Source organism: Gekko japonicus, unplaced genomic scaffold (assembly GCF_001447785.1).
Source record: "Gekko japonicus isolate JY-2015 unplaced genomic scaffold, Gekko_japonicus_V1.1 scaffold6, whole genome shotgun sequence".
Lineage (NCBI taxonomy): Eukaryota > Metazoa > Chordata > Lepidosauria > Squamata > Gekkonidae > Gekko > Gekko japonicus.
In genome coordinates, this window is record NW_015166417.1 from 1,282,984 (window position 1) to 1,310,405 (window position 27,422).

The 27,422-nt window shown below is 45.8% G+C and overlaps 2 protein-coding genes across 2 annotated transcripts in view; both read left to right on the plus strand.

Annotated features, from left to right (window-relative positions):
• Positions 1-503: 503 nt before the first annotated feature.
• LOC107110734 (uncharacterized protein K02A2.6-like) lies at positions 504-9,939 on the plus strand (the record flags this gene model as incomplete). Its single annotated transcript, XM_015411530.1, has 3 exons — positions 504-1,688; positions 1,839-2,495; positions 9,895-9,939. Coding segments are annotated over 3 exons (1,887 nt in total), but the record flags the coding sequence as incomplete, so codon positions are not given.
• Positions 9,940-9,997: 58 nt separating this feature from the next.
• Positions 9,998-27,422, plus strand: part of UPP2 (uridine phosphorylase 2) — a 146,367-nt gene continuing 128,942 nt past the window's right edge. The window contains exon 1 of the mRNA XM_015411531.1: positions 9,998-10,109. Within this exon, the coding sequence (XP_015267017.1) occupies positions 9,998-10,109 (112 nt within the window). The remainder of the gene's footprint in view (positions 10,110-27,422) is intronic.

Sequence of the window (27,422 nt, forward strand, 5' to 3'; positions counted from 1 at the left end):
CGGCCGTAAATCGCACCAGCAGCCAGGGCAAGATCACCGTGACTCCACTCCTCGACGGCCGACCCTGTACAATGGAGGTGGACTCAGGATCGTCCGTGACGGTGATTTCTGCCGCGTCCTGGCGCCAGTTGTTCCCGAACCGAAGCCGGCGGCGGCTCCAGCCTGCGGGAACCAGAGTGTCCGACTTCCAGGGCAACCGAATTCCCTTGGCCGGACGGGACTCTGTTACTGTTGAGTATAAGGGGAAATGTGTTAAACTGTCATTCCTGATTGCAGAGGGAGACCGGGTTAACCTGCTAGGGTTAGATTGGTTTGAGCCATTGGGCATTGGTATTTCTGGGATTAACAGGATGTCTGAAAATAAATGGGGCATGCTGTACGACCTGTTCCCTGATGTATTTGCCGAAGGGTTGGGGAGGTACAAGGGCCCCCCGGTTGCGTTTGACTTAGATCCGTCAGTCAAACCTATTAGGTTGAAGTATCGGAAAGTACCTGTGTCTCTCAAACATAAGGTGGAAAAAGAGATTGACAAACTAGTTGAGCAAGGGGTTTTAGAGCCAGTACCATACAGCAAATGGGAGACCCCGATCGTAACCCCTGTCAAATCAGATGGGTCCATACGACTATGCGCCGATTACAAATGTACGATTAACAAGGCGCTGCAGCAACATTCGTACCCGGTCCCGGTAATAAGCCACATTTTGGCTTCCCTGGGGGGTGGCAAGATTTTCGCCAAATTTGACCTGGCCCAGGCATACCAGCAGTTGCCTGTCACCCCGGAGGCTGCCGAGGCCCAAACAATTGTAACCCACCAAGGGGCTTTTAAAGTGAACAGGCTGCAATTCGGGGTCAACGTAGCACCTGGGATTTTTCAGGGCCTCATGGAACGTCTACTAAGGGGGGTACCTGGCACAGTGCCCTATTTTGACGACGTGCTGATTGCGGGCGGGTCTGAACAGGAACTACTGGACCGGGTTAAAGAGGTCCTCAGGCGTTTTCAAAATGCCGGTCTCAGAGTTAAGCGCTCAAAATGCACGCTCGGGGTGGAAAGTGTGGACTTCCTGGGGTTTCGCATTGACGCAGAGGGAGTCCACCCCACGGATGAGAAGGTATCTGCAATCCAAAACGCCCCCAGGCCGGTGAGTAAGAAGGAGCTCCAATCCTTTTTAGGACTCCTGAATTTTTATCATGCGTTTTTACCGCATAAGGCATCAGTGGCGGCCCCTTTGCACGCGCTTTTGCACAAGGAGGCAAAATGGAAGTGGGGGCAGGCCGAGGAAAAGGCTTTTGTGGGAGTCAAGGAGCTGCTGACATCTAATGCCGTACTCACGCATTATGATGAACACAAGCTCCTGGTGTTAGCTGCTGACGCTTCACCTTTTGGAGTAGGCGCAGTTTTAAGCCATCTGATGCCTGATGGGAGCGAAGCGCCTATCGCTTTTTATTCTAGATCACTATCTGCGGCAGAGCGGAACTATGCCCAGATAGACAAGGAGGGTCTGGCGTTGGTAGCGGCTGTCAAAAAGTTCCATGATTTTATTTTTGGCAGACGATTTTTGCTGGTCACTGACCACAAGCCGCTACTGGGGATTTTTGCGCCCGATAAGCAATTGCCAAACATCATGTCCCCACGCATGCTTAGATGGGCGATATTTTTGCAGGCTTATGATTTTGACTTAGAGCACCGGCCTGGGAAAGCGATTGGGCATGCGGATGCCCTCAGCCGGTGCCCGGTGCCGGACATTGGCGCAGACCCTGCCCCCGCCTGTGAGGTCTTGGCAATTGAGGAGCTTCCTCGACCCCCGGTATCATCCAGGGACATTGCAGCACACACGGCCAAGGATAGCGTGCTGTCCCGAGTATTAAACTGGGTTTGGAGGGGGTGGCCGGTTGGAAGCGTTGAACCGGAGTTCGGCCCTTACAAAAGCCGTCAAAATGAACTATCCATTTCTAAGGGCTGTGTATTATGGGGGAACAGGGTGGTGGTTCCTGACAAACTCAGGACGAGAGTGTTAGAGTCGCTGCACGAGGGTCACCCCGGTATGGTACACACCAAAGCGTTGGCCAGAGGGTATGTCTGGTGGCCGGGGCTGGACAAAGAGATCGAAGAATGGGTACGAGGGTGTCCCAAATGCCAGCAAGTCAGACCCGATCCCCCACAAGCTACACCCCAAGGCTGGGAGTCATCTGGTAAACCCTGGGCCAGATTGCATATAGATTTTGCTGGCCCTCTCCAAGGGCAAATGTTCCTAATTGTGGTGGACGCTATGTCCAAATGGCTGGAGGTCGTGCATATGAAATCGACCACATCACTTGCTGTGATCCATGCGCTCCGCCGACTTTTTGCCACCCACGGGTTGCCTGACGTCATCGTCAGTGACAACGGGCCTCAATTTGTGTCTGAGGAATTTAGGCTCTTCCTCACGAGTAATGGCATACGCCAAATGACTTCGGCCCCTTTCCATCCGGCATCTAATGGCCAAGCCGAACGGATGGTCAGGACGGCCAAAGAGGCCCTGGGTAAAATGGACGAAGGGGACTGGAGCCAGAGGCTGGGCTCCTTTCTTTTGCTGCAGCACACCACCCCCTGTAGTGCTACAGGCCGTAGTCCGGCCGAATTGTTAATGGGGCGGAGACTCACGACCCGTTTGAACCGAATGCACCCAGACCTCACTGAAGAGCAATCCGAGCGTACCACGGCGCAACCGAAGGTGCGCATGTTTGAAAAAGGGGACAAGGTTTTCGCACGAAATTATGCAAACGGGCACTTATGGCTTCCTGGGGTTATATCCGACTCTGTGGGTACTCGAATGTATGTGGTGCAGTTAGCTGACGGTCGAATATGGCGGCGCCACATAGATCAGTTAAGGAGACGTTGGGCTAGGGACAGCGCTGACTCTCCGACGGCTGAATCCCCCGATGTCGAGTGGACACCCCCAGAGCAGGCGGTGAGTACCGAAAGGCCCGGTACTGTCCCCGAGTCAGGGCAGAACCCTGTGTGCGGGGCTGAAATCCCAGTCGAGTCTGTGCCTGATCCAGGCTGTAGTGAACCCCACTCTGACCCACAACCTTGTCTGCCCATGGAGCCTGCACCGCTCCGCAGGTCCCAGCGTTCGCGGCAAATGCCGACTTATCTGAAGGACTATGAGTGTAAATACTGTTGGAATAACTGATGTACAAAGGTTGATTGCATGTATGTAAATAATAAAACAATTGGGATGATGGCTTAACTTAGGGGGGAGGAATTGTAATGTATTGAAATGATTACATGAATCACCTCATAGGACTCCCCTGTTAAGCTTCGAGCCAGACCAGGGCTCCTCTGAGCGAACTTCCTATTGGTCGCTTCGTAACAGCAACCAATCAGAACGATACCATTCCCTAGGAGGGAAAGACTCCCATTGGTCTTTATTCTAGCAATCTCATTGGTTGTTATTTGTAAATAGGCGTGGCTACATTAGCCCGGTTATGTTTAAAAGGAGCATAAGCTCCCACTGTTTTCTGTTCTGGTTTCTTACTGAGTTAGTGCTTGCTCGTTACTTCCAATAAAGCTGAATCACTTGCTGAATCACTGTACGAGTCCTTTGTTAGCGCGATCTAACAAGTTTCTTCCCCTCCCTCAGAGACAAGGATGAGCTGAGAGACCGGACACTGGAGTGAGGGCTGTGATGACCCAAGATCCCAGTCCTCTAACAGACAGGACCTCCATGAGACATAATAGGAGTTCCATGATGGACAACAAGGCCCTAGCCTTGTGAACACCTCAGAATGAGCAGAAAGGAAGGAGCTACATGTGAGAACCGAAATGCCTATGACTGGTGATGAGATAAACTGCCTTAACTTCCATTGAAAGGTGTGCCTGCCTAGGGTTTCAAGCAGGCAATCTAACAGGGCAGCCCCTGACAGCACTGTACAGAATGCCAACCTACAGCATGACTGCTGCAAACAGCACAGTCAGAAGGGGCTGATTGCATCCCTAAACAGGAGCGGCAAAACTCAATGGCCTTGTGGAAAGAGAAGCCTGAGCAGCCAGGTGCAACATTGCTGTCCTGCACTCCCCTAGGGCCAAAGGATGCTGAAGGACATAATCACACAGTAGCCCAAGAAGCCAACATGCCAACCTGGTGGCCAAGCCTACGGAAGTAGGCACACTAGGGGCAATGCTGGCTGTGGGGACAAGCCAGACTGTCAGTTGACCCATGGGGTCATGTGCCTTTGTAATGATATGCCAGTGGCAGAAGCAGGCTCAGACAGAAATTGGCCTGCTGGGGTTGGCTTGCCAGCCTTGAATACACTGGTCAAGAGGCAGGACAACTGCTAGGCCTGGGCAGGGCAAGGGGCTAGCCAGCAAGCCTGCTTTGGCAGGTGGTGGCAGGGCAGGTACTGGGGACACTGCAGGGAAGGAGAAGGCTGCATAGGGAGGAGCAGGGCTCTACTGGTAGCAGGAGCTCCTTTGCATATTAGACCACACGCCCCTAGTGTAGCCAATCCTCCAAGAGCTTACAGAGCTCTTCTTACTGGGGCTACTGTAAGCTCTTGGAGGATTGGCTACACTAGGGATGTGTGGCCTAATATGCAAAGGAGCTCCTGCTACCAGTAGAGCTTTGGGGAGGAGTCAAGGAATGGAGCCAAGATCGCAGTCGCTATTGAGGACACAGGGAGCAGAGAGGAAGAGGAGGAGAGAGCAGGAAGCCAACCAGTAGTGGGAGACTGCAGTTGAAGGCAGGGCTAGGGAAGCCAGAAGCCCCAAGGAGCAGCAAGGATCCACACAAGAAGCTGAACTAGAGCTCGGGTATGCCAAAGAGCCCAGAGTGATGTGAATGACAGGGCTGCCTGTGTATGTAAGTGATCCTTGAATAAATCACTGGTCTTCCCCCAGATGATTTGGCCTCCCACTCATCACGGATGGGCAGTATGACGTGCCCCTCTGCCCAGAGGGGGCTACAGCCAATTACAGTATATGGACTGGCCTGCATTCATGCCTGTCTTTCCAGCACTAGAGTTTATGTTTCTTTTCAGTTAATGTCAATCAATTGGTTGCCAACCTCCAGGTGGTGGTTGGAGATCTGGGATTACTACTGCTCTCCAGGCAACAGAAAGAATGGCAGCTTTGGAAAGTGATCTCTATGGCATTATACCCCACTGAAGTCCCTCCCCTCCCCAAACCCCGCCCTCCTCAGGCTCTACCCCCCAAATCTCCAAGTTTTCCCCAACTCAGAACTGGCAACCTTATCAATCAATTAGTAGTGCACTGAACAAGGATGAATTTAAGGTTGCCAGTCTCTAGATGGGGCCTAGAGAGGCCCCAGAATTAAAACTGATCTCCAGACTCCAGAGATTAGTTACCCTGGAGAATTCCCCTAGCTAAATTATCTGCCACAAGGTGGCATACCCTGTTTTTAAATTCAATTTACTTTTAGTAACTTGATTGCAGTACCTCGTAATTGCTTGCAGGATTCAGAGTCAGACAGTCTTGCTTACCTGCTGACTTGCAACGTTGAACAGAGCTCACTAGGCAGGTCTGCCAGCTCAAACAGAGCTTTATTTTTATTTTATTTTACTTTTGCTGTCTGCCCGGTATTACAAATATGAGTGAGCATGTCATCCAGACATGTCACAGCATGTGACTCATAGGTTGCATTTGACTTAGTGGGTTACAAGTTGTACTGGCTTGTTTGAAATATTACTAAGTTTGTCTCTCTGATCGCTTTAGAAAACAACACCCATACTATTTGGAACTGAATTAAATAATGTGAGTAATTAACAGTAATTTACAAGTCCCTGCTTAAAGATGCATCGCCAAATCTGATAAGAACAAAAGCTTGCTCCACAAGAAGGTTTACCTTCTAGGCCAGCCCCACCCAATGCTCTGAGCTTAGCCAAATGAATCCTCAGTGTAACTCCTGACGGGTTCTCCAAGGGCAGTTACTTTCTCACCACTTCCCCCATCTCATAATGAGAAATGTACATTTGTATAAGTGTAGGGTTCAAATGTGGATATCACAAATCTCATCTACAGTAATCTCCGCAACATCTGAAGCACCAAAATTAATGTCATAGGTCGTTTCCACACTTGGATCTCATCCCTGGTTTTATCAGAATTCAACTTGCAGCACAATACCTTGCATTTATCCCTGGTTATAACAGCATCCCTTTATCCGAGTACAAGTGTGGGGCAAAACCAGGGTGACCTCAATGTAATGTGGAAACAAAAAATACCCCGAGATAATTACAGGGGTGAACTCATGTGTAGTGTAGAATGTAAGTTTGGGGACAGGGTTGAACCAAGATTTAAGGTTTAGTGTGGAAAGGACCATAGACAGAGGAGATGTTTTTATTTTATTGTTTTCTTAGGTATCAGTCTCTCTGATCAGCCAAATAGGCTCCTAACACAGCTGCCTTCCTAAAGTTACCACAGCTATTAGCAACAGTTTACAAGTCATACTGCTCATGCAAAGAGATCACATTTATGAGAAAGAAAATGGCTGAAAATTGCCAAATGTTGCATCCAAAAATTCTCCTCAAATCTGGGGGACAAAACAACTCCCTGCCTTCCCGTGGAAACTTTTACATAGCCAAATCAAAGGCCAGTTTACAAATTCTGCAGAACACACTTCTAATGATGAAGAAAAATAAGTTAATTTCTTTGGGGGGGGGGAGGAAGAGAGAGAGAGAGAGGGAGGGAGGGAGGGAGAGAGAAAGAATTTATTCTGGGAGATTTATAAAGGGTCTCCAGGACAAAACAGTAGCCTGGCAGAAAGGAACAATGAAATTATTCCAGGCGCTTTAACATTTGTTTTTCTACTCACTGCTTCAACGGTTGTTCACATATATTTTTCATGTTTCATTATTTGTAATCACTTCAAGGAACTGACATGGGCCAAAAGATGGGGGCAGAAATTCAGAAATAAACAAGCCGGAACCCAGACTTGTAGAACTACCAGCTGAAAACCAGAAGGGCAACAAGGTGGTAGAGCACGGAGAAAGGAAAAGTTAAGGGGAAAACATGATGAGTGGAAGGAGAGATGTAAGTTAAGGCGTGAAAGTGACAGCATGGGATTCAAATTAGGAACAGAGAGTGGGGTAATGAGGGCAGGGAAGCAGAAGGGGAAGGCAGCACTTGCAGCTGTGTTTTGACTAGACTGAGGTTAAAAATGTCAAGCAAGATAAAGCTCATATTAACCAGAGTCAGAAATAATTGACTGGTACTGGGACAACAATCTGCCAGTCCACATTTGCTTTGTTGAAATGCACCACAATCAATTCTTTTAGGCCAGATATTAAATCAAACTTCCATACATTTAGATTTCCATTTCAAAATACAAATATCAATTTGCAGAACCAGGGTCATTAGCAGACAACTGAAGGGTATTTTACCTCCTTCCTCAGAATCAGTATCTGAATTTCTGATGTTGTCAACGTAGTTCAGAGTTTATCAAATGTTGTTAATAATACAAGGCACAATGTACCTGAAGCTCTTGGCGTCCTACTGAGTTCAGTGACAAAGTTGAACATATGCTTAACTCTCTCCCATGGATATCAATAGAGCTTGAAAATGTACAGGTTTGTTCAATATGACCCAGAACCTTTGAGATTCAAAATTACATTAGGCATTACAGTTGGGTTGTATGAAGTTGTTTTCATATTCTTCCACCCACCCACCCACACACACACACACACACACACACACTGTTTTTGAAGGAGATCAAGATGGGTACCCGTGTTAGTCTGTCTGTAGCAGTAGAAAAGAGCAAGAGTCTAGTAGCACTTTAAAGACTAACAAAATATGTGGCAGGGTATGAGCTTTCGTGAGTCACTGAAGAAGTGACGTGAGGTGACTCATGAAAGCTCTTTTCTACTGTTTTTGAAGTGACCACAAGATGGTGCACTTTAGCATGTGTCTTCAAAAGAGGTTTTCTTCAGCAATCAGACTATAACAACACTATATTAAAATTACTTTGCTTTCAAAAATGCTTTAGGCATACTGTTTTAGTGGACTAAGAATGCAAGGAAAGGAAAAGAGGCAGACGACCAGGCATTCTGCACAAAATAACAGCTATTCTTATCAGATTATCTCATGCCAAATATATAGATATAAATACTAGTACAAGAGCCATAAAATCATATATTGTTTTATTTGTTACATTTTTTACAAGATCTCTCTCTGCAGTAAAGAAAAACATGCCTTCTTATGAAGTTAGGGTCTAGCCTGGGGGATTAATCTACATTACAACTGTGATAAATTTACTGTGCTTGTTTAAAAAACAGGGAACTCAGTTTGAATAGGGAAATGCAGTGAAGGGTGCTAGTCAAACAAGAACAACACATTTAAAATAATAATTGAAATCATAAATCATAACTGAATTCTTATAAATTACATAACACCAGAGGAAACAGTCCAAAAGTGTAGGATTGCTGTCCGATTTCTGGTTTAAAATTCATATTACTGCGATTGCAGCAGTTTTCCTGGAACAAATAAAAAAGATCATGTTGAATGTCTTACTGAAAGCCAGCCTAGTGATGAACACAGATGTCATGCCAACGTGTCTAATATAAATGGTAGCCAAGAACAAGAGTCACTTCCTGTACTGAAGATGACTGTCAGGTATTGACCATAGAGAAGACGCCAAGCAGTGTTATGTCCAGATGAACTGAACTCAGTGACAATAAGAAAATGGTCACATCCCACCTCTTCTTGCATCCACATCAATTTATTTCTTGCTGGGCCAAGATTTCTCTCACTTTAGTTTGTTGATCAGTACACATAGGTTTCCCTGTTGGGGCAAACAATGGTTCCTTGGGCAGTTTTAGGTTAGGATAACAACATGGGAGTGAGGCTTATGCCCAATATCCCCCCGCAATGCGTTCATAATCCAAACTGGGCCTATGCACATCTAGAAATTAAGTCCCCAGCACAGAACTCCCAAAGCATGTCTGATTGGCAAGGCCAGTGCAGACATGTGGGGAACACAAAGGCCAAGTTCAGACTGGCAGTTTGAAGCGGGAGGGAGTCGTGGCAAAAAAGACCCAGAACAAAGTGTTCCGGGTTTTCCCGGTCATACTGCACCGACTGATGTGGGAGCCTACTGTGGAGGAGGCGCAAGGGAGGGTTCACACTATTGGCCTGCCCCTGGCAGAGGCAGGGCTGTAAGGCACGGCTTTCTTTTTGGTAATCTGGAGATATGTGCTTATCCGCATAAGCGCACAAGAAAAACGCAGTTTATGGTGTTCACACTTTGTTGGTGCGGGATGGAGGCAGGATAATCACGCTTTCCAGGGTTTGATACCACTTTCACCAGGTATCTTTTAAATGTGGGAGCGAAGCATTACAAGACGGGTTGAGTACGGCTGGGGAACGCCAGACAGATGTGCCTGTGTGAACGGCCCCTTTAATCTGGTCGTGGAACATTTCTGAAACGTGCCTATATCGGGGCAAACTGCCAGTTGTTAGCCACCTTGGCAGCCCTTGTAAGGACTGAAAGGCAGGATATAAATTTTGTAAATAAAGAAATAAATCTAGTATAAAATAAAGGCACAGTGCCTGAAAATAGTAAATGCAGAAAAGAAGCATGCTTCAAGGTGATATTAAACTGGAAGGTATTTCCGCTTGTAACGAGAGAGAGAATCTACTGCAGTTCACGAACACGTGAAGCTGCCCTCTACTGAGTCAGATCATTGATCTCTCATAGTCAGTACTGTCTGCTTTGATTGGAAGCAAACCAGGGTCTCAGGCTGAGATCTTTCACATCACCTATCTGAGATGGTGCCATGGTGTGAGCTCTAGTCTTGAGCTCCCTCTGTTAGCTTTTTCTTTTAATGATTTTTAGTGAACCTGGACATTTTTTAAGTGACTCCTGGCTATTTTGAGGATAAACCGTGATACTTCTAAACTAGATGGTTGTCCTTGACTTCATTGGAAAACAAAGACCTGAATATTAGAGAATATTAATGAAACAACTCTTAATGCTCAACGGATCTTGGATGCCTGGGCTTATCGATGCCGACAGAGTCCAGGGCAGGCCAGTGGCACTATGAGGTGGAGGTGACCCTGGGACTGTCTCAGGGCTTGAGAGTGACCAGCCAGCCAGACCTGAACTCCCTCAACTGTGGTTAGAATGTGGAGTTGTCTGGGACTGATATTTTTCATGTGGATAGAACAACTTCTGCTGTTAATACAGGTCATGAATTGCCCCTGCGGGGTAAAAGTCAGGACAATTATTTTGCTTGTTTTTTAATCTGCGACCTGTTAAATCTAGCTTCCACCCATTTTTAGGTAGGGTTAAGCTAGAAAAGTCAGCTATAGAAGTGCTTTATTTCTCCAGTCCTTGGTCCTGAAGGTGCTTTGTATAAATTGGATTTATTGTAACTGTCATTTTATTCATAGGGGGCTGTAAGGGGGAGGGAGCAGAATAGCTAAGGGATTGTTAGAGGTTAGGATTTTCAGTCAGTTAATTAGTCAGCACTGTTTTGTATTGTTCTATTAGTCAGGTTTAGTGAGTTAGGTTAGGGCACTAATGCATGGAGGTTTGTTGGGTGAGTGGTGGTGGATGAGATCCAGTGGGGTTGTGGATCCCAGTAATTGGGGGACACAGGAGGTATGGTGCTGGGATAAGGTACTATAAGGGAAGGAGACAGAGATATGGATATGCTCGGCCGCCTTCCAACCTTTGTCCCATCCCAGATGCTAGTTCCATTCCTTGCCAATGTGGGGATATGTGGGACAGCCTTACAGTGGTTCATCTAATTTCTCCATGGTTTGGGACAGAGGGTGGCACTTGGGGAGAGAGTTTCTTTCTTTAAAAAAAATTTCGAAAATTTCAAAAGAGAGAGTTTCACTGCATTACCCTTTGGTATGCGGCGTCTCACAAGGGGCAATTCTCTTCCACGTGCTATTTAACATCTATATGCACCTTCTTGGAGTTTCAGACTGGATTGCCATCAATATACTGATGACACCCAGTTGTATCTGTTGTTGGATGGACAGCCAGTCTCTGCCCCAGATAGTTTGGCTAAGGGTTTGGAGCCCATGGCTGAGTGGCTAAAACAGAGCTGGATGAAGCTAAATCTAGCAAAGACAGAGGTTCTGTGCCTGGGCAGCGGGGGGGGGGGCTCCAACTCGCAGCTCTCAATGGGGTGCTGCTAACACCAGCACCAACAGTGAAGAGTTTGGGTGTGACTTTGGATGCCGCGCTATCAATAGAGGGCCAAGTTATGAATGTTGCCAGGTCGGCATTTTTCCATCTTTGCCAGGTCAGGCAACTGGATCCCTACCCCCCCCCCCATGACCTAGCCACAGTGATCTATGCAATGGTCACCTCCAGGTTGGACTACTGTAACTCGCTTTACACTGGACTTCCCTTGAGACTGATCTGGAAGCTTCAGGTGGTCCAGAATGTGGCAGTGTGTGTTCTCACAGGGACACCATTGACAGCACACATACAACCGGTGCTCCACCAGTTGCACTGGCTTCCAGTTGAATACTAGGTCAGGTTCAAGGTGTTGCTTCTAACCTTTAAAGCCCTTTGCGGTCTGGGACCAACATACCATCAGGACTGTCTCTCCCAATACATCCCCAAAAGTGCATTGCTCTCTACAGATCAACATCTACTGGTGATCCCCGGCCTGAAATATGCCCACCTAGCCTCGACCAGGGCCAGAGCTTTCTCAGAGCTGGCCCCAGCCTGGTAGAACAGTCTCCCAAGTGAGATCCGGGCTCTGCAGGACTTTATGAAGTTCTGCAGAGCCTAAAAAATGGAGATGTTCCACCAGGCCTATGGTTGAGGTGGCGGGAACCCAAACTGTATTGGCCTCCCCCTGCTCTGCTCTGCTTTATTCCGTCTGCATTGTTTCCATCTGGCACTGATCTTGTCTGCCCGCCCCCCCCGCTTTAGTTACATCTATCTGTACACACATAGGGAGCCCAGGAGTAGATGTGTTATTGGTGCCATCGTGGACTATTAGTGTAGTATAACTTGAGATATTGGGTTCTAAATTGTTTATTATGTTTTAATTGGTTGGTATTACATTGTGTATATGTTGTTGTAATTGGCCCTGAGCCTGCTTGCGGGGAAGCGTAGGCTAGAAACCTAAATAAATAAATAATATGCTTAAGTAGGCAACATTTACCTATCTCTACAAAAAATGCATAGAACATCTAGTGCAGATGGATATGAGGAGGAAAAAACATCCCACTTCTAGTTTTGTCTTTCAGCCTATGAATGTCATTCCTCACCCCTTAAGCAACAGCTACTGCCTGAAAGCACTGGGTATTCTGCCAAATCACAGTGTTGCAGAACTGCAGTAACTCAGTAGTGCTTGCATATAGATTCTGTCATAAAGCATGATGGTTGCTGATATAACATGGCAGCAGAGGGATTTTAATCTCCATTTTATGTCTGATTCAGATAACTATTTTTGACTGATTTAGTAAATAAAGTAGGTTGTATCCAGCCAGCCTTTTCACTAAACCTCATCCAGTTCCCCTCCTTACTACAAGCTCCTGTCCATCATGGCTTTTGTCCATGCAGGTCCCACAATCCCCAGCATTGCCTTTTTTGTTGTTGTCAAAGGGGAACCTCTCCTTCCCTGGGGAAACACTGGCTGGATCCAACTGAACAGTTTTTGCCCAGTGTTTATGAAAGTAAGCTCATATAAGGAAAATTAATGCCAAATAAATATCTCATTCTGGTGCTGAAGAAAGGAAATATGTTACAGAACAGGCAGGAAGGAGCACTCAGAATGACTGTATGCAATATTTTTTTACAGGGAACAATCACCGCGTTTGTCCTTTCCCTGATCTCCTCTCATGATGAATCTTTCTTGTGAATATGCCCATCACACAGTCACATATATGTGAAGGATATTAGTTTTCAGTTGTTCCTCAGGACGTGGTTAAATATAAACCTGATTTCATGAGGGAATTCTCACTGGAATATTTAACTACAGATGGAAGAAAAATAACATTGGTTCCTCCTCTGGTTCCCCCCCCCCCCCATGGCACATCAGTTCTTCCAGTTTACCGAAGATACAACCATATATTTTCCTCTTTCTCCTATGGGGCCAGATGGTGGTGTGGGGGGACGGGACCTCTGCCTCTGTCTTCCGTGCCTGCCATCTCCCTGTAGATACAAGTGATTTTTTTGCTTTTCTTCTAAAACGATTCTAATTAACTGCAATTGCTCTGGCAAAGAGCACCCTAACCGGCAAAGAGACCCACCCAAGTCAGTAATCTACCAGTGTGACTAGGGAAATGCTATTCACAGAAAAGCCAGTCAGGGATAATGCTGCGTGGCACAGACATGAGCTAAGTGTTCTGGGTGGACGATGGCAGGGTTGCCAACTCTGGACTGGGAGATACCTGGAGGTTTAAGGGTTGAGCCTGGGGAGGGCAGGGTTTGGAGAGAGACCTCAGTGGGGTGTGATGCCACTCTCCAGAGCAGCCATTTTCTCCATGGGAACTGATCTCTATTGTCTGGAGATGAGTAGTAATTCTGGGAGATCTCCAGGGCCCACGGCAGGGTTGGCAACCCTGGATGATGTGCTTGTTAGGCATGTATCTCCTGAGTAATTTCCTGCCCTTGCTGCTCCTCCACTGTCTCTTGGTATTCCCAAGAAATGGATATTTAAAAGCGTGTGTGAGAAAATGGAAACAGAAAGTACAGTTTCAGTCATCCTGATGCCAGGAGTTGCCCAATCAATTTGTATCCAGATGTATTTATTTAGGAGATTTCTACAAACATTTCATTTGTGTTACCAAGGTATGCTCAGAATGGACTTTGATTGCTTACTCTGCAAAGGCACATCTCTTCCATTGGCCCACAAAGGATCATATAAAATCCCTCCCTTCCTGCTCGATACATGTTTTCCAAAGGTCATGATAAACGTTTTTGTTGACATCCTACAGTTTAAATAGTGAGTGCTAATGTTCAGCTAACTAGTGGTAAGATAATCACCTAGTTTCCATTTGATGTACATGTTACACCAACCCAGCCATAAAGAGATTCAAGGGGGGAAACCAAATAAGGAGCTAAGGAACCATCAGGACTGGAAATGCACAAGGCATTTAAAAAAAATTCTATGTAGATGCAAGTCAGATAGCAGACTGTGAGGGAAAATGAATAGGGAGTCTGGCAAAAAAAGGTAACAATTTCCAGAACACTTTTTTGTATACCCATTAGGGCTGACAAGTGGGGGCAGGTGGCGGGTAAACCTCCGCTTCGGAGGCCCGATTTCTGCCGCCGCGGAATCGGGCCCCGGGGGGAACTCCGCCCCCCGAAGTGCAGCATGGCTGCGTCACCAGAGGTGACGCAACCACGTCAATTACATTGGGGGCGTGGTCCCGATCATCGGAGGGAAAACTCTATGGTTTTCCCTCTGACGATTGGGGCCACGCCTTCAACGTGATCGACGGCACGCGTCACTTCTGGAGATCTGCTGGCGGCGTGCATGCTTCACGCATCGAAGGACAGCTCCCAGAGCCCGGCTGAGGCTCCCCGCCGGTAAGATATTTTGACTTGGCAACCCTAATACCCATTCTAATCCTTAAAAGCTTGACTAGGGGAAGGAGATACACTGCTCCACAAATAGACTTTTACTCACTAAGTATTTGGTTTCAACATTAAACATTAATGGTTTTCAAGCATGTTCTTAGAAATCCTGGGGTGCCTTGAAAGCTTTTCAGAGTTCCTGATGAGAAGATCAGTAAGGTGGACAAGCTTTCCTGAAAGACAGCTTGTCTGCCAATATCACAGATCTTCCACAGCAGGGAGCATTTTGCTTATGTTATGGTACAGTCTTAGGGCCTAAGTACATATTGGGCTGTTTAAGGGTCCAACTCGGCTCCTGTCAAGCAGGTGTATGCTGTGAGTTCCCTGCTGAAAATTAGCTTCTCAGGCCCATGGAGGACTGACTTGGATCAGGGCCACAGCATGTGGGGAGAGGGAACTTAAACCCCCCATCTGTTTTCCTGACCCCAGGAAACCACTGTTTGCCCTGTTGGGAAAACGTATATGCACATTGGTACATGCAAATTTTCCCACTGGGCAAATAAGGGCTCCATGGCCATTTCAGGTCAGGAAAACAACATGAGGGTGAAGGCTTAAGCTCCATCTCCCCACATAACATGGTTGCAATCTGAATCAGGCTCCTGTGTGCCTGATAATCTAAGCTTCATGAGGAACTGAGTCCCAGTACACATCTGCTTGACAGGTCTTGGGGCAGACCCATAAATGCTGTAACATATAGCTAGGTCCTCTGGTTGCTTGGGCCAACTAACTCAAATGTCTGAGTGGACATCGCATGCATATAGGAATCTTCTAGGAGGTTCCCTGGGCAAACATATCCATGCAAAAAAGTTCATTTTATTTTATTTTATTTATTCATCATTTTTCTATCCAAAGTTGCTTAAAGTGGTGCAGAAGTTAAAATCAGATAACATTTAAAATCAGATTACATTTACAAAGACATGTCTGCAGACTCCAGTGTAAAAACAACTACAAGGGAATCCATCTTCAATCCAATTCAAAGGCCTATGAGAAAACGCTTTAACTCTGTATGAAAGTCTGTAGGGATTGTGGTAGTTTCACCTCCTAGAAAAACTTTCCACAGATCCCAACCAGTATCTTCAGCTGATGCTAGTTCCCATAGGAGAGTACTGTTTGTGGATCTCAGATCCAGGAAAGGTCATTATTGAAGGAGATTCTTTAGACCAGAGGTGTCGAACTCATTTGTTATGAGGGCAAGATCTGACATAAATGAGACCCTGTCAGGCTGGGCCATGTGTGTCATAAAATGTAATGCCAGGTAGCAGAGATATAAACTTTATAAAGGACACAGACAAACACAATTAAATATTTTTTAAAACTTTAAATAAAATGTGCTTAAAACATTAGCACTCTTGCAATATTTTGTTTATTTAACACTCTTGCTCTGAATTAGAAAAGCCCACTATTGAAGCGGGCAGAGCAATCCACGACTAATTCATCTAATTTGAAGGAACCATCAAAAATATTTGTCTCAACTAATATGCAGTTAAACAGTGAGACCAACATCCCCCCCCCCCGGTGCGCAACTAGTGTGAAACAAGAATTGGCTAGTCTCCTGAGCCCTTCAGAATCCAGTAGTGGGACATGTATGGAAATTTCAACTCCGGATGGTCCTTTACTTGCCTCATCCCCATCAAATATACTTTTGATTTATTGACATCCATTACAGAAATCTCATGCTCAATGCTCTGAGCCCAAGACCCAAGGGAAAACATGAAATGGCTGGGCATTGTGAGATTTTGTACATAAGTTGTTACGTGTGCTGGTCAAGAACGTGTGAAGGCACCATGGCACAGACTGAGAGCTATCTTCCCAGACAATAGTCTTCCCATAAAAATAACTGCAACTCCTACGAGGTAGTGCAAGAATAGAGAGACAACAATGTATAGTAGTCAGTATCAGCCTGCTATCTGGGAAGTCTAGGTTCAAAATCCTCAGTCTACAAAGGAAATGTGCTGGGTGAACTTGGTCTGAACACACACTCTCAGCCTAATCCACCTCACTGGCTTGTTGTTATTCCTCATCTGCATAGTTCACATTGCTTTCCTACTGAGAAAGAGTAGATCACGAGGGCATGAATACAGTGAAAAAGAGAAGGGGAATCCAGTTGCACCCAGGAGAATCCTGGCATAATGAGTCCAACAAAACAACTCCCTCCCTCCCTCCCTCCCTCCCTCCCTCTCTGCAGCAAGGCAAAAAGCTCATACCTTGAATAAAACTTTGTTAGTCTTAAAGGCGCTTTGTATCCAGGGGAGGAGAGGGAGGAGCCTCAGCCAATGGAGGGAAGAGAGGCTTGGCTCAGTAGCTTTACTGTGCAATTGAGAGAGCCTGGCAAAGTAAGCTCTTGTTCTTTCCCTGCCTCCCTCCCCAAGGGAGGAAAAGGGGGGTGGCGCCTCAGTCAATGGAGGGAAGAGAGGCTTTGCTCTGTAGCTCCTGTGTGATTTAGAGAGCCTGGCAAAGCAAGCTGTGATGCAGAAGGAAGCAGGAGAGTGGGAGAAGGAAGCAGATGAGAGCTACTTGCTTGCAGGCTAGGTACAAGTGTGGCCCATAGGCCACATGTTTGACACCCCTGCTTTAGACCTTCCTTTAGATTGCCCTGACCTAGACGGCCTGGCTATCTGATCTCGTTAGATCTCAGAAGCTATGCCAAGTCAACCTTTTATGGAAAACCACCAAGAAAGTCTAGAGTTGCTATACAGAGGCAGAAAGGTGAAGAAAAAAACAATATGTTCATACCTCTACATGATTCACATTGAGCATCCTCAGGGGGATCTATGCATATGTCAAAAATAGAAGAAAATAAAGGGGGGAAATGTGAACAAATATCTTTTATCTGTTTCTCTTAATTATTTGTTAAAATAACATATCAAAACAATAATAAAATATGTTTTAAAAGATCAAATCATAGAGTTACAAGGGACCACATCTAGCCCAGCCCCCTGTTCTATGCAGGATCAACCTAAAGTAATCCCTGACAAGTGTTCATCCAGCTGCTGTGTGAAGACTGCCAGTGAAGGGGAGCTCACCTCCTCCCTAGGCAGCCATTTCTATTGCTGAGCTACTCTTACTTTTTACTTTAATGATACTGCTCTTACAGCCAATTCGGCTCTGAACAGTGTCACACTACAAATAAAAGAAGAAGAAGGAAAAAGAAGGGAATTTATTTAACATGTGTCTATATAATGTAAAAATTTAATGATTTTTAATCTTAATCGACTGAGAAAAGAACTTGGCAATTGCCAATGTACTATTAAAATCCACCCCTGCTAAAAGAAACCTCAAATTATTCAGTTCACATTTAGAGCTCTGAATATAGGGTTTTATCCAGCTATCTCTTGCATCATTTAGCAAATCACAGTCGAATAGACAATGCTGAAGGGTGTCTAGTTGGCCAGAACCACACTGGCAGTCGCTCAGAGTAAGGGAATTTATTTAAGCATCCCAATAGTTCTCCTGACAGAATAGCATTCAATCTAGCATCTAGCTACTCTTACTGTAAAAGCTGGTATCTTTCTACCCATTATTGTGAATCCTATCCTCTGCTGCTAACAGGAACAGCTCCCTGCCCTCCTTTAAGTGACAACCTTTCAAATTAGCAGTCATGTCCGCCCCTCAACCTCCTCTTCTCCAGACTGAACATTCCCAAGTCCTTCAGCCTTTCCTCCTAGGGCTTGGTCTACAGGCCCCTGATCATCCTCATCGCTGTCCTCTGCACCTGTTCCATTCTGTCCACATCCTTTTTGAAGTGAGGCCTCCAGAACTGCACACAATACTCTAGGTACGGTCTGACCAATGATTTGTGATTTAGATGTTATGCCTCTGTTAATACATGCTAAGGCTACATTAGCCTTTTTTGCTGCTGCATCACACTGACCGCTCAGAACTTCTGATCATGTACAAAGAACATTAAATAATATTTGAAATTAATAGTTTTGGAATTATCTTGTTTTTACATGCTTGCAATAATTGTTATAACATTATTCTAAGTTCCTAGCAGTATTTTGGGTGGCTCTTGATAACTGAGTGTCCCTTGTTTTTATTATTGCTTTGATATGATTTTAAGAAATGATTAAGAGAAAGTTAAAAGATATGTTGTCGAAGGCTTAAAGATATTTGTTAACTTTTTTTCTTTTCCTTAGGAAGCTCAATGCAAAACATGTAAGAATTATTAACATATTGGAATTAAAAAAAATTCCCACTGCACCACTGTTTTTTCTTTGTCTCTTTGCTCCAACTGGTGTAGACCTTTGTTTTCTTCTTGTGGATATGCAGAGGCAGGCAATGGGCAAACCACCTCTTTCCTTCAAAACCATAAGGGGTTGTTGCAGGGACTCCAGGACTTGTTGGCATTTCTTCTGCCCTCCTTCTGCCTGTGGCACCTTTTGCGTCCTCTAGGTGGTGCCTTTTTACCTCCCTCCTGTCCACTATCAGTTCCTACCTCACTTAGCTTACTCATGAGGAAGACCTGTCTTCCAAGGAGACTTCTACATTAGAGGAGACTTTTACTCCACAGGGAGGCAGTGGTGTCCGTGTTCATGTCTAAGGTGCTCCTAAGCTCCCTCTGCAAACTCAACTTGTTCTTTCCTCTGCCCTTCAGCTCTGCCACTGTTTCCCTTAGGACTATACCATTGCTCTCCCCCTTCTCCCCAAGGTGAGGGTGCTCAGAACTGTGACACTAGGTAAAGAGTTTTTTCCATGCACAAAAAGATTATAAACCTAGATTACAGTGATTCAAGATCCCTGTTTGCTCAGAGGGAACTAACTCCAATTTGCACTGGCGCCTACATTCAAATGTGGCAAACCAGTTTGACTACAGGCTTCCCAAATCACAATCACACACAAGGAGACAAGAGATGGTGCATGAGGGCACAGCAAACAAGCCATGTTCATGCCTGTCACAGACAAGAGGCTGGCCAGGACATCTGGACTTGACCATCATATGTATTGTCACAATGTCCGACCTGGAAGGGAAGGACTACATGTCTAATTACACACTGATGCTCTTTTAAAAAGAAATTTTCTGTTTATTTTATTTACAAGATTTATATGCCACCTATCCACCTAGTCAGGGCCACCAAGGCAGCTAACAGTTGAAACAAGGCATAATTTTAAAAAAATCTTAAAATCAGAACTAAAAGACATATTTAAAAACACATAAACAGTAGTTAAAGCATAGGGCAAGAAGGAGGGACAATCAGTGAACACCAGATGAAACCAAAAGTCTTCACCCACTTTTCCCATTTACCTATCATTTTGGCATCCATGTGCTTAGTCAGTAACAGGATAACACAGGTCAACAGAGTGTTCTTGGCCTAATGTTCTCTGGCAACCCTGGGAATGTCAAATATTTTTCTGTCAAGAAGTCTGGACTGCATGTTTATTTGCTTCCTCCTGTGATGATGAGCCTCTGCAATAAATATAACGCCCTCAGGGTGTCCTCCTGACATAACGCATCTCTCTGTCTTTAGACATGCCGTATAATTAGAATGTGACCTCAGAAATCCTTGCTGAGAGAACCTGAGGTAAACAGAAATGTGATTATTAAAAAGGCATTTGCGTCACTGTACATGACTGGATTTATTATATTTATTAAATTAAAAAGTTATTAATTCTTGTAACTGAGACATTAAAGGAGGATAATATCCTAAAAAAAATCATAAGGCTGAATCTGAGCCAGGAGGAAAAATACTCTTCTGGGAGACACACCTTGGTCACATAAGCTGGGGGGGGGGGCTGTTGTTTGGGTTGTGTTTTTTGCCATTTTACATCCCTCAAACCAGGCAATGGGCAGATTCTTTCGGAATTAGGTAAACAGATATTATAATGGAACGAAAGGGTAAGTTTATCTCTCTCTACCCTTTTCCTCCAAAACATTCCAGGGTGTGTATACAAGCAACCTTGTACATTCCAATGGCTGGGGTTTTGGGGGTTTTTTTTAAACCCTCACTGAACTGAGGATGAGATATTTTACTGCATCTGGCTTCCTTTGAGAAAATAATGTATCTTTTGTAACATTTATGCTGCCCTGGAAGCAAGCCGACTGAGTGGGGTCTTCTTCCCAAAAGTGTTTGGACTGACCAGAGGGTACTACATCTAATGGAAATTTTTAATACCATTTTAAATAATTAGGCTAAGTGCTCTGCTGAGACAAAGTGAACATCTCCTCCAGACTTCATAGTTGGCTCAATGTTTGGCTCCACAGGGAACTACTATAGCCTACTGAATGAGCATAATCCTGTTAGCCCTTGTTATATAATGCATTTTCAGCTACTGGGCAAGTTCCCTCAATCATATAAAAATATTATTTAGCACTTCGTAGGGAAAAAAAAGGCAGAGGTCCACATGCTTTCAAGTCAATTGGGAAGCTCGAGGAGCATAATTGAGCTTCCACCATAACCTCCAACCCAAGGACTTTCTTGCTTATTACTGTCTCAGCTGCTGTGTAAGAGTAGGAATAGGCGAGGGACTTAATGCTCAACCCTTCCTCCACTCACTGTGAAAAGCAGTAGAAACTCTTGAAGGTGTTGGAAATGAAGGAGTATACGCTGTCCCTTGCCTCAGACTTCAGAGACAGTGTTACCTCTACCAGCATAGATTTAAGCAGTGGTCATTTCGGGGGGGTCGCGGGGGAACACAGTTCCCCCGGGTGAGGTGCAGGGGTCGGGGCACATGACGAAGCCCTGCCCCCTGCTTCCGGCTGCCCCGCTTCCAGCCCTCATTCAGCCAGGAGGAGGCAGGAGAAGAGGGAGGGTAAGTTGCTTCCTCCCTGCCTCTCCCCACCCCTGCCTGCCTGGGGCCAGGGAGGGCCTTGGCGGGGCTTCCTCGCACTCCCGCTGGCCTTGCAGGTCCACCGCCGGGCCCCTGATGTCAGGGGGTGTGGCATATGCTAATGAGTTATGGTAATGAGTTCCCCTAGCTCTTTTTCTACGAAATGACCCCTGAATTTAAGAAACTGAATTGTTGCCTTCGGTTTCTGGGGGAATTTAGCTAAACGGCAGGCCTCAGCAAGTGAGGGTCTACTACCTATGTATAGGGGATCTTTCCCTTTAAGAGAGTTCTCATTAACCAGTGCAAGGGTAAAATAAAGAATGTTTTATTGAAAGGAAATTAATACACAAGAAGCACACAGAAAACTTACAAGGTCAATGGGAAACAAAGCGAGGAATGGGAGAATAGCAGGGAGTGAAGCGATAGCTACCTTTCCTGAAGAAGTTGAGAAGTCCATGAAGAAGGAGAGATGGTGAAACGACCAGTGCTTCATGCAGAGGAAGGACCCAGTATATTTGAAAGGGGGGGGTTGGTAGGCGCCCAAGACCACAAGAACACAGCAATGGGGCTGAGCTGGGCTAATCATACCCAAAAATGTATCCGGACAGCTTCCTACTGCTAGGGGTCTCTCACAACAAAACATTGATGAGATTAATCAGGGGTGAAACAATATAGTTTGGAAACGCTGTATAGAGTCCCCAGAAGTGGACAAAAGAGACTGGAGATTCTCTTCTGGATGTAAAGTACAATTTAGGTTAGGTTCCTGATTGCTTCCTCCAGTGGTTCAAGGACTAATGGATTGCTAATTTAAATGAATCAAAATGGAAACAATACTGCTTGATGAGCCACCTAGGTTTGGGTGTGGAAAAGGAGTAAAAGTCAGGAGTTTTTATTATAAAGGAAATGTGGGGAGGAAGAATGAGAGGAGATTGATCGGATTAGGGATTGAGGCTGAAAACAAGTAGCTCTGCGGTGAAGCAAGTCCATTGTCTGGAGTATGCAGATGTCGGCAGGGTGGAGGGGGAGTTGCAGCTGTCAGAACAAGATCTCATGTGCTTCCCAGAGTTGCTGCCTAGTTCTGTCATCCATCTTTGCATTCACTTATGTCAAGATGCCTGGTATATAGACTCCTGGGGCACCCTGAAGGGGTTTATTGCTGGTAGAAATGACACCTCCTGAGAGACAGGGGGTAGGCATGCTTATGACAGTACCATAGATTTCAAGACAGACAGAGAGGTCAGGACACAAAGAGCATCCTTTCATTCCATCATTTCCTGCTACTTTGTTGGGCTGGGCCATGCGTACCATAAAACGTAACACGAGGTACAGAAGATATAAACTTTATAAAGGTGATTTCAGATGCCGAATAGCAATAGCAGGTGAATGACAAAGCAGGCTTGATTGGATCAGGTGTGATGTGCAGAGGGGTAGTTGGTGGAGATACCAGTGCTGGTAATGAGACAGGAAATCTAGGTCTCAATTCGGTCCAGGAGGATTCAGTCCATGAGGATGCAAAGAATAAATGGACATAAGCCTGACATTAGAAACCACAACATTCAAAAACCAGTGGGGGAATGTTTAACCTTCCAGGACCATGCTGACCTAAGAGTAACAGTTCTCTTACAAAGGAATTTCAAAGTGAGATTAGAAATGGAGACTGCTGAATTGAAACTGATAATGAAGCTCAATACATCATCCAGGGCTGAACTAACACCTAGGTTTCCTATCTCATTACCAACATTATTGTCATTTGGCATCTCAAATCACTCCACTCAATATAAGGACCAATGGACTCACATTCTAGCTGTATCTGAAAAAGTGAGCAGTGACTCACAAAACCTCATGCCCTGACACAAATTTTGTTAGGTGCTACTGGATTCTTGCTTCTTCCCACTAATAAAGCTTGCAAGCTGTACTGTTAGATTTCTTCCCCCCCCCCCATCTGCTTAAACTGGAGTGTGGGATCTCTCCAAGTGAAATAATGTGTTGATTTCAGACTGGGCAAAATCCATTCAAGTGTTGGTGATGATAATGAAACAGTTGAAAAAGCAAAGAGGGACTGAAGAAAGGCAGCCCGCAAGGTGAGAGGGGAGAAAGAGAGCCATGTTGAACTGGAAAATATGAAACCATAAATGTATTTTAAATACTTAGTCATCTACTTCCACTATTAAACAATGGAATCCAATGGGATTCCATTGTTTAATAATGGTAGCCAATCCAAGTGCTCTAATTCCTTATCAGGGTCTTTTTGAAAGAAAAGGAAATCCCAGATAAGCACAGAGAAATCCAATCTAAAAAAACCTTTTCAGAATAAGCCAAAATAATTTCCTTTTAATTCTCCTTTCCCCATATACCAACCTGCCCCTCCCTTTTAACACACATAAACCTGTGTGAGAGAGAGAGGGGGGGGAGGGAGGGAGGGAGGGAGGGAGAGAGATCGATGTGTCTCAAAGAAAACAGCAGAGCATAGTAATCTCAATGTAAATTGTGCTTGTCAGAAGAATCCATCTCCCCTCCCTCCCTCCCTCCCTTCCTCCCTCTGAAGTATACAAAAGCTTATACCTGAAATAAAACATTGCTTGTCTTAAAGAAGCCATGGGACACAGACTTTGCTCTCTCTCCTAAGTGGCTCTCTCTCACACTCTTTGCCTCCCCCTCCCTTCCTCTCAATGGAGGAAAGGGAGGCTTGGCTTAGGGGGAAGCAGGAAGGAGGCTTGGACGGAAACAGGAAGCAGCAGAGGGAGCTGGGCAAAAGTGTAATATATCCATCTCAGACCGCGTGTGAGGCAAGGGCTCCACGCAGACAGGTGAAACGTCTGAGCTTCGCTCCAGAACACAATAGACTAAGCGGATCCTAGCCCACACCAATCGGTGAGCTAGGCTCCGGGCTGAGAGCCCATGGAACTTTCGGCCACTGTAAATAACCAATCACTTGAGTGGGGTGTGTTTTGGGTGTGGGGTTTTCAGGGAATATAAGCCGGCCTCCAAACAGGCTAGCTAATAAAAGTATGAGAGCTGAAAACACTCGTCAGTCTCAGTACTTTACAAAAAGTGAGCTGCGATGCAGCAGCCCTGGAGAAGGAAGCAGGAGGGACCCAGTTGCTCATGGGCTGGATATGAGGCCTGCAGGGTCCAAATCTGCGGGGCCATATGTTTGACACCCCTGATCTAGAATGTAGTTCCTTGAATAAAGGGTTCTGATTAGTTTGAAACTGACAAGTGGCTTCATGTAACTCTGTAAGTTTGCTAGCAAACACAGTACTGAGAAGCTACTGCTGCATATGCACATGCATGTAAGCACATAGAGATTCCAGGCTATACCATACCAGTAAAACCATCTCTATCAATATGAATTGTGTGGCAGTTGTGCCCCTTACAACAGGGCCTCTTAACTATCCTTTCACTCTTCAGAATACCATACTGTACAGCCCAGGCATTTTCTGTTGCTGCCTCACTGTTATGGAACAGCCTCCTGAAAAGAGTGAGGCAGACAACCATCCTTGGTCAACCACCTTGTCAAGGCTATCAAATAGAACTTACAGGGCAGCTTGAAGGCCCCAGCTAGGGTTACCAGCTGGTTTCAAGAAAAATACTGGACACACTTGATAAAAAGTTATTGACACACACACCCTCGCCACGCGCACGATATGGAAATGACAGCATTCTACATTAAAATATTTTTCTTTATTAATCAATTACATGTCACAACCAACAATTTCAACATAGATATATAAAATGTCACCAGTGCCAACCACTTTACAAATTAACAGATCCAAACAAAACATTTTAAACCACCTTGAGTTCCGCAAGTGTGAAAGGCAGGTAATAAATGTTTTCAATATAAATAGATAAATAAATCAAACGGAACTAGTCCTAGTTTTTACTATACCTGGACTTTTTACTAGACTAGTAAAGGTAAAGGTTCCCTTGCTCGAAAGCCAGTTGAATCCGACTCTAGGGTTGTGGTGCTCATCTCCGTTTCAAAGCTGAAGAGCCAGCACTGTCTGAAGACGCTTCCGTGGTCATGTGGCCGGCATGACTAAACACCAAGGCACATGGAATGCTGTTACCTTCCCACTTAAGTGGTACCTATTTATCTACTTGCAATTTCTTGCTTTCGAACTGCTAGGTTGGCAGGAGATGGAACTAGAGACGGGAGCTCACTCCGTCATGCAGCACACTCGGGTCTCGAACTGCTGAACTACTGACCTTCCAAAGCCTGCAGTTCAGCGTCTTAACCACTTGAGCCACCGCCAGGCCTTGGTTCCTGCTGGAGCGCACCGGAGCACCGCTCTACCAGTCAGGAGCCCAGGGGGCGGGCACATAAGCCCCGCCCCTGGTCCCACCAGCCATCAGTTGGGACACGGTGGAGGGGGAGAAACGTTCCCCCATCTCCCTGAGGCCGGGGTGGTGGCCTTTGACTCGTAGGGGCAAATTCCACCTCACGCGCGAGAGGTAATTCTGGCTCCCCCAGCTCTTATTCCCGGCTCCTTAAAAAGTTATGGCGGCAGCTGCAACGCCCACGCGTGGGGGAAGGGGTGGCGCAAAACGTTCCCTTGCCTCCCTGCGCCTCAGGGTAGTGGCCTTGGACTCGTAGGGTCACATTCCACCTCTCGCATGTGATGTCCGAGCTCAGCCAGCAGAGTGAGAATACAAACCTGGGTCTCCCCACATCAATCTGCAACTCTGACCACTGTGCAGTGCTGCCTCTACTGATCTGTAGTGTTCCGGAGGTGTTGTAATGTAATACTCAGTTTCTCAAATGAGTGTATGCCTGTCTGTTGGTCCACTTAGGAGTCTTGATCCTGGTTGTGTGGTGGGCTAGTTGTGGCAATTGGTAGGGAAGCTCAGTATTTCTGTATACAGTTGTAGGGGCTTTATTGCAATGTGGTATGGCCTGATATTATGTTCTTATTCCAGTGTGGGGTGTGTGGGGGGCAATGGAAGCTGAGTGATAGCTTGGAGTCTCTCCAAGTGATTGCCAGAAGTGAGATACGTCCTGGTCTTGTGTCTTACAGATAATCTTACAAATAGTCCTTTGCATTTATATCATGCTTTCAACTTTAAAAGGATCATAATGCTGATTGTGTGAACTTAGGCAAATCACGAGAGGTAGAGCAGGAAGGGTTGCATCAGTGCTTAGTTCTTGTGGCCCTTTCTTACACGCCCTGGGAAATGCTGATCGCCACTTTGGGCCCAAGAAGCAAGTTTTCTCCAGGCCAGTTTGGCCCCCAGTGATCCTGGAGGTTTTTTTTAAAAAAAAATCATATTCTGGGCGTGGAACAGGGGTCACTGGGGTGTGTGGGGGTATTGGTGAATTTCCTACATTGTGCAGGGGGTTGGACTAGATGACCCTGGAGGTCCCTTCCCACTCTATGAGTCTATGATTCTAGAATTCACCCAGGCTGGCTGTGGGCACGCCAGCCCCTCTGTCAGGCAGAAGCGCCTGAGATCCTCCCCCTCCCCTTTTCCTTCGCCCGACTTGGAGGCGAAGGGAAGGGAGAGGGGGGAAAGAATGGATCCCAGGTGCTTCTGCCTGTCAGAGGGGCTGGTGCACACTTCCGGTGATGTCAGGGGGTGTGGCATATGCTAATAAGTTATGCTAATGAGCTCCTGCAGCTCTTTTTCTACGAAATGACCCCTGGCCACCGCAGCTCCTTTTACTAAACTAAAATATAATAAATTAGTTCAGTGAGATAAGCTAACTACAAATGAGCAGGTATATGGTCAAGATTCAGTGAGACAAGAAGACAATTAATATACCTAGCACTGTTCCAGATTTTCAAAAATGTGCCATATCTCTAACCAAGAGAAACTCATATTCCTAGATACTGCAGCAGCCACTGCTTCTCCTCTTCCCCCTCTCCAAGACAGAGAGAGAAGAAGAAGAGGAGGAGGAGGAGGAGATTGGATTTATACCCCGCCCTTCACTCGGAGTCTCAGAGCGGCTTACAAACGCCTTTCCCTTCCCCTCCCCACAGAGGCACCTGTGCGGTAGGTGGAGCTGAGAGAGCTCTTTCAAGAACTGCCCTTGAGGGAACAGCTCTTTCAAGAACTATGACTTGCCCAAGGTCATCCAACAGCTGCATGTGGAGGAGTGGGCAATCAAAC